General features: G+C 36.6%; 1 protein-coding gene across 1 annotated transcript; it reads left to right on the forward strand.

The window, feature by feature from the left end:
• Positions 1 to 2,081: 2,081 nt before the first annotated feature.
• On the forward strand, positions 2,082 to 16,232 carry LOC139124072 (carbohydrate sulfotransferase 14-like). The gene is made up of 3 exons (XM_070690202.1): positions 2,082 to 2,250; positions 10,865 to 10,980; positions 14,869 to 16,232. Exons 1-3 carry the CDS (start codon positions 2,160 to 2,162, stop codon positions 15,709 to 15,711), a joined length of 1,050 nt encoding a protein of 349 aa, XP_070546303.1. The 5' UTR covers positions 2,082 to 2,159; the 3' UTR covers positions 15,712 to 16,232.
• Positions 16,233 to 17,178: the final 946 nt, after the last annotated feature.

Genomic DNA, 17,178 nt, shown 5'->3' on the forward strand with positions numbered 1-17,178 from the left:
ATATGCAAATAATATTTTGACGTACAAATGCCAAATACTAAATATTTTAGACAGTGTTCGATAGAATTTTTTATGAATTGAAAGGGCTATATTATGATTAACAAAATGCTCATTATACCGGATGAATTCGTCTACTTAAGATGTTATGCAATCAGTTACAAATTCTTTGCATTGATATTTGACGCTCTAGGCCATGTTCACGAGGATTCTGATTTTTCCATGCTGCAGTAAAATACTTTGTTCTCACATGAAAATTATTCACCCAACATAGAATTACACTAACTAGCCTGCAAAATATTCAAATTCGATTTTTCTGTGACCTTTAGGTAACCAGTGCAAACGCTATATCATTGAACATTTTCGCTATTATTTGTAATCCAAACAACGACAAGGGATAACAACTATGATGGTGTAATAAATTAGCTTTTGTAAATTTCTGGAATTTGAAAGAATCCACAGTCGTTTGTGTCATCGTCGACACGAGCCAGCCGTTAAATGAAATTACATTGGTATCAGGTGGACTGGATACACAAAAAATTCTAAAAGAGAACAGCTGTTCTCCCAATGGATATAGAATACTTATGAATGGTGCGATTAGAGAAGACCTTTCCGTATCACAATTCGCCGTTCCGTTTGCGAATATTGAATAAGATAATGTGCTTCCCTGCATATCGTTTCACACTCATTAATTTTTTAGTGATTTTGCCTTAAATGGCATATCACTTTTGCCGCAAATAATTCAACTGCCAACGTCCACTATGTGCTTCATAGCTATAAGCAAGGTTGTAAGGGTCATAGTGGATATCGTGCGTACAGTAACTATGAAACGTTGTACACATTTTTTAATCTTAATACTGTTGTTCTAAAGGTAGTTTGTCTGAAAAGGAAAGTCTTATGATAATTTGCCAGCTCTTAAGCAAAGGAGCACTATGTTTTTACAATTTTCCAGTATTTTCGCTATTTCCGTATAAACAATCGCTCCTCTTTAGGGATATTATGTATTTACCTTCTCAACGGGGCTTAGACTGGCACGTGCTTAAAGGCACGTGAGCTGCAACTGTTGACATTATTTTCATTAATTCATATTTAGATTAAAATTAGTTCATATAAATTTTCCTGCTCAAAGATGTTTACTCAAGTATAATAATCGACTGACTAGGACTGCTTTGGAAGGTTTCTTAGTGAGTCAAATAATAAACGAGTGCCACACCCAAATATGGCCACCTCCATACAACTACATGATAAACAGCGTAAATGTTGCATGTAAACATTTGAATCTGTACAAATACAACATGCTGCAACCAACTTAAAGAAGTGGAAAAGGAATCACTCCGCTTTGACAAAAAATTCTCTGTTTTCGCCTAATATACCAACATTTTGAACTTTTGAAATTCAAAATGAACAAAATTCTGTTGCCTTTTCTGGCCTATTCTGCCACAAACAAATGTTGTTGAGGTATAGTTAATGACTATATCGTTCAATTTGTAGATTACAATGAACATCTAATGGTTCGACAAATTTCGCAGAGTTGCAGCCTATGGGCCTTTAATATATTTTTATTTGTTCGAAATACTTCGAAATAACTTTCGTTTTTGATACACTAATATTTCGTTTCTCTCTATATTTAGTTTCTAACCTCTCCATAGTACAATCACTGTTTACCTAGTACTCGTCGAAGATGATTTTTGGACGCTTTGTTGAGTCGGGACCGAGGAAATGGAGTGTAGTTGAAGATAGAGTCCCTTCCCGGGATGAGATATTAACCACATCACTAAGGTGATCTTGTTCCAATGACCCTGATTGCCAGCTGGTATTCTCCACCTTTTGCATAAACATTCAATTCAATGCATTATATATTGCTATGCTGTGATTGGTCTTTGCTTTAATGTATTCATGTCAGGTGTCGTGCTATTGTTTTTTGTATGCCTTAAGTTTCTTTCCGTGACGTATTCCAGGTATTTTTGCACACCCTCTCCTCAGTTTTTTTTAGTTGCTGACGAATGGCTGTTTTACTCTTTCGAATTATTTTTATCCACTCCTTGCTCGGCTTTCATATATTTAGAATATCATTTTGTAAACACGACATTTATGATGCACTGTTGCATTTAGGGTGGTCAGGCGGAAAGAATATCGATTGTGGGAATATTTAAAGTTAGAGGATGGCGGCTGTTCTAAAGTACGTTACACAACTGATTGCGTGTTTGTTGGTTTGTTTAATGATGTGGCAAGTGTATCAACGAGACTTTCAAGGTAAGAAAACTGATGTCTGATTTTACAATTTAAACCTTCTCACTTCTATCAATTGCATCGAGATGGAACATATTCTTGACATGAGAGAGAGAGAGAGAGAGAGAGAGAGAGAGAGAGAGAGAGAGAGTGTGTGTGTTACAACCGTGCCTTCTGTTCTACCATGTGTGATATCTTTAATGGGTTGTAAAATCCTTTGGTATTCGTCTCTGTTATAAAAATGCTGCTCAAGCGTTGCTCGAACACACGTTCAACCATTTTCTTTCCAAATTAAGGGGAAAATATCGGGGTCACCGAGAACATTTTACTAGAGAAACAACCAAATATTTAACAACATTTTAAATACAAAACGGAGAAATAAATCCCAGATGTTCACAAAACTACGCCGGTGGAAAATTTATATGCCGCCGCAAAATGAGCCACCATAAATTCAGACAAAAAGAATAGTGTAAAAGTTTGAGAATTCAACAATCTATCCCGAGGCGCATCATATCTTATGGGAAGGAAGAAGTAAAATTTATTTTTTCCATGAAAAATGGCCATGAAGTTTCCTATCCCACTAACAGTAAAAAGGAAAGTGATGTACATGTTATATTGGACTTATCGTGTACATACTTTCATCCAGAGCTTAGACATGAACGAGATGTACATTTTTCTTCGCGAAGCCATGTCATTTTGACTAAATTTCGAATAATGTCCAAAATTGACAGAATTCGTTCATTATCGACGCAACTATTCAGAATTCGTCTTAAGTCTATGTGTATATTTTGGAATCTTGTCTCTCCTAGACCTAAAATGCGATACTATATGCCATAGCAAGCTCATAGTCAATATAATTAAGCTCTATAAAACGTACGAACTGTACTTTTCAGGATTAGGATTATGTACGACATAGCACAGCAGCTATAAGGGGGTGTTCAGTTACAACGATCGAGGAGGGGCCGGCAAAATTAACTTATTTCACGTAAAATCTCACTGAACATTTATAAGTATCTATCCCGTCAAAAAGCAGTTACAGTGTTCAAAAATATTCTGCGAAATAAAAATGATTCGCGGCATGATTCTATTCTCTGAATTCATTTAACTTTAAATCGGAATAAAAGTATAATTAATTATCTGCCACATGAACATCTTGTCTTCTTGTAAATGGAGCTCACTGGTGGCAATGAACAATTCCTATTACTTACATATTAGAGATATAGCAATTTTGTCATTGAAAATATTTACCAGTTACGTGTAGACTACCATGAAAAATAAAATAATACTCTTAGGTGTAATACCGTCCACATCTGAACTTTCTAACAGCCTTCTTAAATCAAGTACATTAATATCAATCGCCAAAAACCTATAAAAGCACAGATTTAATTAGCTTAACATTGTAAAAAAAATTATTCATAGTTTTCTCATACACTTCAACGTATAGTGAATCAACATTTTAATGAAGTTCCAAAATCAATTTTTTGCACACACACACACACACACACACACACTCACTTGTAACCACCCTAGTATAATCGATTAATTTAAAATGAATTATCAAACGTCTATAAATACACAGATTCAAGTGGTTTTGTATTGGAAAAGAAATTATTCATAGTTTCCTGATAGACTACCATATATAGTGAATTTACATTTCGGTGAAATTCCAAAATCTACTTTCTTGCACGCACATCCCCTTGTAGCCACACTAGACTAGTCAAGGACATTAAAATGAATAATCAAACGTACAAATACACAGATTCAGCTAGTTTTGTATCGAAAAAATATTCATAGTTTCCATACATTTTACCATACATAGTGAGTCAACATTTTCGGTGAAATTCAAAAAATCAAATTTTCTGCACCATATCCACTTGTAACCACCCTTGTCTAATTAAGTAAATGCATATCAGTAACGTACCATCCACAAATGCACAGATATTGTTATTTTTATATTAAAAACATGTTTATAGATTTATCATAGACTACCTTGTATAGTGAATCAACAGTATCAGTGAAATTCCAAAATCAAATTTATTGAACGCATATACACTTGTAACCACCCTATTCTAATTAAGTACAAATATGTCCATTATCCAACTCCTTCATATGCACAAGTATAGCGAGCTTGGTATTAAAAAAATAACAAAAATTGAAATTACAAAACTAAATATCTTGTACACAAAATATACATTTGTGACCATCATATTCTAATCAAGTACAATTATGTTGATTAGCCAACGTCGATATATGCACAAGTATAGCAAGTTTTTCATTTGAAAAAATATTCAGTTTTCTATCATACACTCAAATTAATGTATAGTGGCTGAACATTTTCGGTGAAACTCAAAAATCATTTTTTACATATACATCTATTCCAATCAAGCACATTTATGTCAATTATCAAACTTCTACAGATGCAAAGATATCGCTAGTTTTGTGTTGAAATAGTAGTACATAATATTCTCATAGACTACCATATATAGTGAATCAACATTATCAATATATAATAAACCCAAACACCAAATTGTTTTACTCACACGCACTTTTAGCTTAAACTGCAAGCAAATTACATCTACAGAAATCATCAAATATATGTGAATGTACGGATATAGATTTTGTGCCAATAGACCCCCATATCTAATGACTTGATACATTAGGAAGATACACTATTCAGTCACAGTTTACCTTCTAACATGGTGACCCTCAATCAAAGGCATGCATCAAATTTTATTGCCCTTCAAAAACGCTTGCGCAAAAAAATTGCGACCCACCTGTAATTTATGTCGAATCCCTTTGAGGAGGATTCCAAAATTATAGCAAGTCAGAAGGGGACACTTGAACGTTAACATCTCGTGAGTTTCTTAGGAGACGGGTCATTTGAAAATATCTAAGATTTTTTAAAATATTCTATCGCCCCTCCATCGAATGGTGTTTGTGCGTTCAGCTTTACTCAAGCAATGGAGGGGTGTCACGAAATTTTGTCATTTTAAAAGGGGGGCCATCACTACTTTGGTGCAATGGATAGAGGGGTTTCACTTATTTTGACTGATGCACAGGAAGAATTTTCCGAGCCAAGGTGTGTGTCGGGGGGTTACAACGTGTAACAGTGGCGCAATATCGTGGCAGTGGAGTGGCGTGTTATCGTATCTTCACGGTGTACCTTCACTCTAATAGCTGCAAAACTAATGTCGTGAAACATTATTGTTGAAGCCCCTCTTTCACATGTTTATCACAAGTGCATATAGGGTAAATATATTCTCTGATTAGATCACGGAAAAGTTCACTATTATCACCAGGAACTGGACAGATATGAGTCATGTTAATTCTTCTCTTTCGATCAGTGATACTTGCAGTTGCCCTTGCATCTACTACTACCGATCTTATCTCTTTATACCGAACAATTTATTAAAATGATTTCGTCAATTACTGACACACCGTTCGCTGTAAGCAGCTAACATTACCAGAAGAGTTAATCTTGTCGAAAGGTTACGTGAATAATTCAACATAATTTGATATAATTATCCTGATCGAAGGGGTAAAACGTCAATACTTCATCATAACATAAAGCGAGCGGTCTTGTGTTGCACTAGTTTGACATTTGCACGAAACATAAAATTTACAAAAGAAGTTTTAGGGTCAGAAAACATTCAAGAAAAACCGTAATTGTATAGTTCCGAAATGACAATTAGCGTAGGCCTCATTCTACGTGGATGGATAACAAGTGTGGACTTTGGGACTTAAATAGTCGAAAATATTATGTGTCGCAACGCAATATTTTCATTTTCGATCAAAAATGGCGAGCTGGGTGTTTTACCACATAACATGCAGTTTTAATAGTTTGCTAGTATCCGTTTCCACTCAATTGACATCGTTGTGGACTGACCAGGAGGGAGTGCAGAGAAATACTTAGAAGAGCCAAGTGTAGAATTTGGGAGTAAGTGAGATAATTTGCTTGCCTTCCTGCCAGCCTGGTCCAACGTATTCTTTGAAGTTTTATCACCCTCGTTCACGCTGAAAATTCATACACGTAGTGGCTATCCGGTTCTCGGGGCCTCAACCGGATAGCTCTCACGTCAAAATTTGTTTGGGCAAAAGTTGGAGTGACATGAGAAGAAATTGATATATGGAATGGTGCAATTTGACAGGTGATTCAAGTTATTTTGCACTCAGTAAAACTGTTTGAACAAGACACTGACCACTGATATTTTATTACATTTTTGGATGACCAGTGTTTGAGTCACAATATTCTACAACCAAACAATGATTGTAATAAGACAGTTCCCAGTTTGCCAGAGATTGAAGACTAAAGAATATGCAGGAATGAATCATTGTGTCATTTGCAAAATATTTTATTTCTGTAAACGATGTCAGAGTACCAATGGTCATTTCAGTGTTTTTAAGCCATTCACTATCTGTTTGCAACCTCGCCAGCCGTGCACTTTTCCAGCTGCCCGCTTCAAACGAAAAGCCTGTATTAACTGTCAAATGTGTAATTTTTAAACTAAAGTCAGTTAAAATATATGTCTGTGATAATAAAGGATGAATTCACAATAGATAAGTTTTTTCCTAGATCTTGTTAACAATTTTGAAATTTATGTGTGCAATGGTGTAGTCTAGTGCAGTCTGAGAAATGTTTTCAATTGAAGTAAAACTGTTAGAACACTCAAATGTGAGAGCACGAAAGGGGATTTCCCCTCTCGCATCACAGGCGACCCAATAAGTTCTGAGTTTTTCACACTGTTTTCTCTATCATTTTCTCTCTTTCTTCATGCTCTGAATGATCGGAATAAATAAAATAAATGGTTTATATAACCTAACCTAGCCTCTGTGACTCTTTATTTATTTTACACTCCATTACAAGGATATATATCTCTCATACACACATGCTGTAATTAATTAGTCAACACAACTAATTATGCTAATCCGTGGACTTATCAGGGATTTTACGGATTGGTCAACATCGCGAAAGATAGGAATGGTTACTAAAACGGGAAGGTAAGAAGCTCTCCTGAAATGTGTCCAGAAATTACCAAATTGCGGCCAGTCATGACCATTTATCTCACAATCTACTGCAGCCAATGTATTTCGATGGCCGAGGAGAGTCAGCTACTCTAATTTCAAACGTTTAAATGGTCGCGAACAGTGCAAACCCTGCCAGTGCCTTGCCTGCAGTTCATGGCATGAGGACGTCCGTAAAGCAGGAAGTCGGAAGTTGAAACCTTTGACCTTTACGTTGTTTATATGTGGGCAAACTTGTAAACATATTTCCCAGGGACAAGTCTGATTTTGAATAGGGTTAAAGTTCGTGTACGTGGTTCTCTCAATCGGGTGGTGTTGCTAAGGTTTTGTCTGCCCACCGTCCGTGGGTGGAGGGACGGTGGTCTGCCCGTAATAATAATTTTGCTGTATTTTTTCTCACAAACATTGGAAATTCGTTTAAGTTTTAACATGGTTTTAAGAAACATTAATTTTTATATGAGGAATATTCTAGCTCGTATCCTCGAATTAAATCAGCCGATTTTCTTTGATACAGTTTTTTATATGGTTTGGAGAACTCTTTGGGGCGGCGTCAGATAACAAGTGGAATGAGACAACAACATTTCGTCCATGTAAGGAAATCATATAGCAAGTACTTCTTACGCTGGTGCAAACTCTACGAAATATTATGATATCAAAGATGTCTTCCATGATAGTTTACAAGGTTTCTTGTCTAAATTCGCGGAAATAATCAAGAATATCTAAAAATACTACACGTACTAATTGTGACCATATTTTGTATGTGTAGAGGTGTTGTTTGCCGTTCCGAACGTATGTTCTACACGTACGCGACGTATGTTTATCACTGATCAGCTGATGATGGAACGTAATTACGTGTAACTAAACTTCTCCATAACGATATGTTACCGGCAGACATGGAGATAATAGCGAGTGAATAGAAATGACGGTGACTGGTTTAAAAAATTCACAGTGCTGCTAAAAATTCTCACAGGCTTCTTAACGTAGTGGCCGACATCATCGGTGATGTCAGTTTGTGTTTCGATGTTGCGAGGTCACCGCTGACGTGACTTTAGTGACGGGCTGCACTGAGCCTCGTCAATCGCTTGTACGCCAGAAAAAGAACGGTCTGCGAGTAGTCATGTCGGAAAAAGCTGGAAAAACGGCGATAGTTTGGTGATTTTTGAGCGGATTTCTGGTAGTGGTAGGCCCCTAATAACCATGTTGTCGATGAGTGTTGGCAATATTTAATTTGGGTGGAAAATTTTCGAAATATCGACAAACAAAGTTGCGACAAGCGTGCTGTCGGGCAGAACATGGACGTTCCCATGGCTGTGGTGGTGACGTTAAAGTCAAAACCAGCCGTAAAAGGCAGAAATCCCGTCCGAAAACACCACAGCTATGGACCCAAAGCTAGCCTAACAGTACAAACGAAGTTTTATAGCCCGTGCGCCGCTTCTTTCGGGAATTTGTGCACTAACAGCATAAGGCGCGATTGAAAATCGATGAATTCCTTAGACTACTAGCTCCATGTAGCGACCGACTCTCTTTTATTAGGCGAAAAAAGTAACCGGCGAGATTAACTCTTTGACGCCGTAGAGTCATTCTAGTCATGAGCTTGGTTGCTACCGTATACCAGAAAACAACCGACTTTGACGTCAAAGGCCTGTTGCTGGTACGTACTTTGAGACAGAAAATAACGATGTTACCGGTAGACATGGACTTAATAGCGAGTGCAGAGAAATGAAGGTGACTGGTTTTAAAAAATTCACAGTGCTGGCAAAAATTCTCCAGTGCGTGCTGTTGCTATAATGTGTCACCATTGTGCCTTGAATCACGACGCGGTTTGTAAATTATACTTGGTATATACACTCCCAGAAAACGATGACGTGAAACATACATCTATATAATTTTGTTGAAAAACTCATGAAACGGCCACTCCGGTGATCTTTTCTGCTTGGTCGGTCGATACTTTCTGGGTGGCATTTGTTACATGGAGCAGGACCATAATTAGTTATGTTAGAATTTGGCGCTTGGCAACGAAAAGCAGCGTTCCTTTCAATCTAACTTCCCGTTTATTTTTGAATAATGAGCAGTGTTTGTTTGCGCATATCATGCATATATAAGCGTCCACTAGGTTTACGGACGTCCTCGGGACATGTTTCCCAAGATCTTCATACCTTCCCCTTTTTCATTAACATCACTATCTTTCCGATGTTGACCAACCTCTGATAAGTCCACGGATTAGCATAATTAGTTGTGTTGACTAATTAATTACAGCATGTGTGTATGAGAGATATACGTCCTTGTAATGGAGTGTAAAATAAATAAAGAGTCACAGAGGCTAGGTTAGGTTATATAAACCATTTATTTTATTTATTCCGATCATTCAGAGCATGAAGAAAGAAGAGAAAATGATAGAGAAAACAGTGTGAAAAACTCAGAACCTATTGGGTCGCCTGTGCTCGCATCGAAAAGTTTGAGAAATTGATGTGTGCAATAGGGCAATCTGAGAGGTGTTTTAATCTATTTAGCGCCAAACATTTAGAAACCCCCTTCATTCTCTCCACATTTTGAGCAACGACCCTTGTAGCTTTCAACATTTTGAGTGACACCCCCCTCAGATTCCTCCAACCTCAGGCCATAAATAATGACGGCTCTCTAGGCCAGATAAGTATTTTCTTACTTCAAGAGCTTAAAAATGACTCCCAACGTATGGTATATAAGAAGACACACCAATAGCGCTGTGAAATGAGCCCAAAAAGTGGTAGATTAGAAAAGAACTTTATAAATTTTAGCATCCAAATGTGTGTTCCCGAGGCTCATTCTACCCTAATGTGTCGTCTGTACCTACATGGTCAAGAGTACACCCTACAAATTAAGAACAAAGTCGCAGTACATCTACCCTTCTCCTTTCTCGGCTTTTAAAGAGCCAGTAGCTGTTACTTTGATGAATGTTGCATCAGTTTCGTTTCAATGTCAGCAACAGTTTCGTCTTGCATTCCGTAAAGCACAGCTTGTCAAGACAGCGTCTATACAAGTAAAATGCATTGTTATTATTGTTGACATTTAAATTCCAACCCGTTACCTTCTCAACAACGACAATGCAACCTACACGTGTGTAGGCCAAGCTCATAAGCTGAATACTGTGTATTTAAATATGCTTTAGAGAGTTAAACAAGAAACTATGGTTGTCATAACCAACAACAAGTGATAGAAATCACCAATAGTTATAGCTACCATGCCATTATAACATCTGTCTATCTTAAAAAGTGTTTGAGAAATAAATAATTGATGTTCTTTGAAACGTGCAGAAAATTATTGCTATGGTATTAAGGCTCCCTTCATTGGATTTTTATTTATAAACATGGAATAGGTGGAATTTATTTTTTTAAAAATCACTGATAAAATTCTTACTGGCAATAGCAGTCCATCGATTTTGAATAAAACGCCATTCAACTGAGCTAAACTGAACGCAATATGGAACTTGGCTCATCGAGGTCGATGAGGGTGATATCGTGATAAATAAATAAATGAAAAATAATTAAATCAATCAATCGATCGATCGATCAATCAATATATGAATAATTCAAAAAATCGCAGCCTGTAAAACTAGAACCTTTACATCATTGTTGTGCAGGTCAGTTCAAGCCAAATGTTCCGCCGTATAGGAAACATCAAGTCAAAGAGGAAGAAGTTCCTTCGAAGAGCAGACAACAAAATGATCATGAAGATATAAAACCAATCAAAAGAAAGGTATGTTCTCTTTAATTTAAATGAAATGTCATAGAAATGTTAGTGAAAACATACGCTTATTTGCCGCAATTTTTCACATACAAAGTTTATTCCCCTCCTACATCATTTCACGTCAACGATTTTCAGCCATGTTTAGCAATGAGTTCACTTATTAGATTGTGTTTGTGTACGATATACTATAGCAAGTATGTATGCGGGAGGGCTTATTAAACGTTACAGCGTGTGGAGGGGTCGTGCACAAACGAAGTGCAACAACTTTTTCAACCATTCCTTTTTAGGGTGGAGATTCCTGACTGCTAATGTCTTCGCTACTTGAACAGGTGACGTATTTTGTCTGTTCAAACCAGATAGAGAATTACTAATAATTCCGTATAGAAGTCAAAAATAAGATATTTAAGACAGTGTTGGCATAACACTGGATTGATACCATAATAATTCAGAAAAGAAAATGAGCGTGGTCAATTCTAAAAGTTGCTCTGTTTTGAGGGATGGATTTTTTGGATTATTTTGAATTTAGGAAATTATATATAGTGCACTGTTGATTTTTAGGCATATAATTCGAGTATGATTATGTTGTACAATTTCATCGTGAAACAAAAGCAACACGTATCGTCTCCGACATGCGTGATGCTGGCGACAACTTCGATTTAAACCCTTTATTGATTTACGGTATGGCATACGTACATGCCAAATAAAATTGTAGGAAATCCAGGAAATAATGTGACAAAACCAGTTGCCGAGCATAGCGACATAATTATGATTCTATTCTTAACCAGCTACAAAATCAACAAGTTCTGAACTAATGAGACCTAGGTTTAAAAATATTCAGATTATGAACAATCGTATCTATTCAACCTTGTTTGCGTATCTTATGAATTATAGTTTTGCCCGGTCAGTAGGAACTAATGGAAAGGTTTCACTAGCATTCGCGTCATACCATTATATCATTAACACACGTGCTCTGTAAAAATACCGATTAGTGGTGTCATCACTGGTTTGTTAGGGTATTAGGCATCTCTAGCATTATCGTGAGGTAGCAGCTTGTCCATATTACTGTGTATCAATTTAGGGTTAAAATAATTCTCGTTTTTGTCATATATGTAATTTCAAATTATATTCACACCCGTGCATTGTGTAATTCGGAAGTTTAATTTTATTAAAGAGGAAATATTGCTTTATGTCACCATCAGATGCTACGTTCTACAAAACATCAAATTATTGAAACTGTAAGCGTAACATCGACAATATTCACCGTAATTCGGCATGTCTAACTGTGTTGTATGTATTTTGTTATATTCACTTAAAAGGTCAGTACACTATCTCCTGATAATTTATTTTCACTTTTTTTATTTTGTATGCCAATGTCAAGTGTTTTTTCTACTCCCCTAAATATGTTAAAAAATCCTGTATTTTTAGGCTGTCCATGCGGTAAACTGCACTGTTATTGTGTCCATTTGAATTCTAGTCGGGACAAGAATCCACATGTATACAACAACGAAGCAGTTTTATTCTCATATGAGCATGCGCGAATAGGGCAGCTGGGTGGTAGTTTTTGTCTTAGCATGTAGAAATGTCAATCTTTAGAATGATCTCCAAATCGTTCAAAACGCATATAATGCGGGCTGGGAATTGGAATTCATTTGGTTGTGAACTATTGCAGCAGTGTTAGTAGCATTTATATCGGACATTCGGGTACTTCTGTTAATTAATTACAGCCCGGAGAGAGTTTTCTTTGCTGGAATGGTGATAATAGGGGACACATACACGGGACATGTTTTTATTCTGTATGTAAAATTGTTTGAATATAATGTTTTGGTTATGAATATCAACGAAAGTGTTAGTGTTGGTGTTTAGTCATGACAAGGTTTATTTGTAAAACAATCTGTCAAGTAATCTTAATATTTGAGAGGATCAAAGTTATGTCTACTAAGTGTAAAAGTCACGTGTGTGATTTTGGCTTGTTTTACTGCATATCCTTCTTCACCATGCGACGGATATACTGTCAAACGTCTTCTTAGCTAGCATGCCTGTTTAAAGAAGAGTTAATATATGGCCTAGTCCATATATGGCGCCTACGCATTAGCGATATACAGTGCTAATATGGCCTGAAGTGGTCATAACCAAGTTTTATGTCCTTCTCTATGGTGGTTTGTTGCTATCATTATCACACTGCCATCTTTGATGTGATTTAGACTGAAATGTCGAGTAGCATGAAATATCGTACTAACAGTTGACCCATATTCTTCAGAGCAAATTCGCTGCTGCAGATGACATCAAAAGTACCAAAAATTAGAACACGCAATTTGAAAAAAGTGAATGATTTTTTTACTATAAATTTCAGTACATTGATCTGTAAGAACTCCTAAACGAGCTCACAAAATTTAATTGTAATAAAGTATAAACTTAATACAAACTTAAGTATATTTAGGGTAATTTGGACAGGTTCCAACTCCCAGTTCTCACTCGGATACATCGAGAATAGAACAGAGTTGTTTTTTGCGTCTAGACCTATTACAGTTCTATTTATTTTTGCAACCAATATACTGGTATAATATATTCTTCTTCTTTGTGTTTGTTATGTTTGTCAAGGGAACGTTTAGTAATCACACGCGGACTTGGACCAGGAAATTCAAGTCAAACATGCTCTTTAAAATGTAGCAAACCCTATCTTAATCTATAAAATGTTACTCTACCCATGTCACATTTTCTAGAACTTGCCATTGTGTGCTGGGACCTTTTTCATCTAAATATACAGGTATACATCCTGCATAATATGCTACACATCAAAGGCCCTAGGGCAATGCATTCCCCAGCCCACCCCCTACGAAGTCTCCAAACCTAAAATTTCTTGTTCTTCTGCAAATCAAATTCAGTAGGTTTAAAATTGTCAACAACGCCTCAATACGTGTAATTCGAAATATCATTGTTAGCCATAGAATTTGGCCATGAATTCATTGTGAATAGCAAGATGACATAATAAATATATTGCGCTGTAGATACACAGTTTTGCCCTGTATAAAGGCATATTTGGGGGAGGGAGAAACAGTAAAAATATACCCATATAATTGACCAAAAGTAATAAAACATATCGACCATTAAAGCTGTTGTCCAATTAAAGCCACAAATACTGTGAATCATTTTAGATTCCCCGCTATTCTAAAAATCTAATCAAATGACAGAGGGGATAAAGATTACAATAACAAAATGTCAGCCATCGCGTGTTGTGGATTGAAGAAAATTGCATCATGCTTGTTTCTTGGAGGACAATGACGTGTTTGAGCACGAAGTACTGCATTTTTTTACTTTTCCTTTTGGGGTGCCATTTTACGAGTGCGGCATCCGTTTATTATTTAACCTGTTAAAATGTGTAGGCATTGCCAAATCGGCGAGCAGTGATACTTTATTGCTTCGATAAAAGTTTCTGTGCGACGATTGATAGTGAGCGCACGAGCGTGAGTGCTTCTGAGCTCCACAATGTGTGGAGGTGTCACTGTAATAACTACTATAAGTTCGGTTATCGAACCACTCGCTTTGATTTGGCCGAGCGGTTCTATATGCTACCTCTCTGCTAGATGACCGGATGCCGTATGTCGTGAGTACGAGTCCGATTGAAAACAGCGTATAATCTATACACGTCATTCAGTTAGCACATTTGCACGAACCAACTTTAGTTTGAAAATAAAATAATGAAAATACTGCATGGAATTCGCAGCAACTGTGGCTTTAAGAAAAATGCTAGGGTCGCCTCGTTACCAATTACATTGTGTATGTGTACGTTAAAAAAATCAGTTTTGGCTTTTTGTATGGTTTGTCTTTAACATAAACATGTCACACTTTCATTGACACATTGTATTGTGTTTACTTTTCCAACTATCCACTCTTTCCCAGATAATGCAAAATCACACTGCCAGGACACTGACACACTCGGAGATAAAACGGATCGAAGATGAGCAGGTTCGACGCAAGTCACTGTTAGCAAAGGTCTGTGACGAGGCCAAGCGGAATAGAACTGTTTTCAGAAGCACGGGTAAATTCATTAGCGTTCGTGAAAACAGGTTTCTGTACTGTAACACACCAAAAGTCGGTTCTACTTCCTGGATGAGAGTTATATGTGTCCTGACAGGGAGGGTGAAATCTGTTGAGGAACTTCTAAAACACAAGGTGCATATTGATGTTCACAAGGTTCCAGCGTTGAAGAGAGATGAGAAATATCATTATCCATCCTACTTCTCGTTCATGTTTGTACGTCATCCATTCGCAAGACTTCTGTCTGCGTACAGAAGTAAGTTTGAAAATGTTGCCGCCAGCAATCTTTACCTCAAAAAAAAGAGAATAGAAATTATCAAACGATATCGCAAAAATCCCACCAATCACAGTCTAGAAGCGGGTGATGACGTGACTTGGGAAGAATTTGTGCAATCTGTCATCGACGACAACCAAAAATCCTTCAACCCACACTACATTGCACAGCACCTATACTGCGGGCCATGCCTTTTCCCCTTCGATTTCATAGGAAAACTTGAAGATGTGGCCAAGGAGAGTAAGTACGTGTTAAACAGAGTCAATGCCCCCGACGACATTGTTTATCCTCTACAACCGAAGAAAACAAACAGCTCAAATCTAGAAAATCTTCATTCCTACTTCAGTCGACTGACCAAAGACCAGATGGAAAATCTCTACAACATTTATGAACTTGATTTTAAGCTTTTCGGTTACAAATATCCTTATTAGATGGGTAATATCTTAGTGACAATACTTCACATCTTAAAGACTTGAAAATTTCAAAACGATTTGAACTGTAAACCAACCCACTTCTCATGCAGATTTAGCCTCTTCATAACATTTTTCTGAAAGAAAGCGGAAAATTGGTTATTTTGAGGGATTGAAACACTTTGCGTTTAATGTATGAATGGCGACGGTCGATATCAACTACACGCCTTGCTGACATCAATGTTGTGCAAGGCTTAAAGCTTAGATAAAGTTATTCAGCACGTTGATAGTACAAATAAATTTTTAGTTAAGTAATGCTACACTTTGCATAGTGTTTATACTTCCTTACGCATGCGTCCCCCGCATTTTGGGACGTCAATAACTTCCTTCTTGGGCGTGCTCAAGGGACTTTACGAAGAACCATTCCTTGGGTATATTAAAGCCCACATATGCTTTTGCCGTGAATATTAAAAAAACAGAATAATTTGATTACATAAAGCAGGGCATCCTTCAAGTAAAAATTACAATAGTCTCGTTACAAAAATTGGATAATATATATATATATATATATATATATATATATATATATATATATATATATATATATATATATATATATATATATATATATATATATATATATATATATACAGTAAAATGAATAATGGCCCAATCTAAGAGACCGCCCATCAGCTCCATCGGCTCCGTTGGTAGAGCAACTGAAATGTATTTAGGGGTTGTGGGTTTGAGTCCCGCATGGGACACTGTTCATTCGTCAATATATATATATATATATATATATATATATATATATATACAAAAATACTTCAAGTACAAAAAAATGGTATCTGTTACTCAATTTTCATGCATCCTGCAATCATTAGACAGATGAAGTCAAAGTAATACTAGCTCAACGCTCTTATATATGTATGATCGGGACGTACCATTCTATTTATAGGTGGTTTTAAAATTTCATAGATTTTTGATAGATGATAATTGTTTTTATGGCGACATTTTGAAACCAACTCCGAGCGTTTGTTTAACAGCGTGGATTTGTCAGCTTTGGTAATTTGCAGTTTTTCTGATATACAAAGATTACATCACTTGCTTATATTAGAGTAACTTGATGCTGTGTCAATAAATGACCACGAAATGTCAAAGACCTGGTTCCTTTGTTTCAATGTCCAGATGTACTTGGACAGCTCCGTTGACTGTTGATACCTTAAGTTACGGAACGATTGCATGTGATCAGTGAATCGCGTCTCCAAGGTGTTATCTGTGAGTCCGATGTAGACCTTCTCCGTGTTGTCCCTCGTTGATACCTTGGCCTTGTAAAGATATTATGAAGCTCAAACCCCTTTGCAAAGTGTTTGTCAACAAGTTGAAGGAATTTAAATCCGATATTAGTTTCCACGTTCTTGCTGAAAGGCAGATTGTATGACAATATTTGTAACTATGCTCGTTGAAATACCAGAACACCATAAGAGT

The sequence above is a fragment of the Ptychodera flava genome (genome assembly GCF_041260155.1).
Source record: "Ptychodera flava strain L36383 chromosome 23 unlocalized genomic scaffold, AS_Pfla_20210202 Scaffold_23__1_contigs__length_28996876_pilon, whole genome shotgun sequence".
Taxonomy (NCBI): domain Eukaryota; kingdom Metazoa; phylum Hemichordata; class Enteropneusta; family Ptychoderidae; genus Ptychodera; species Ptychodera flava.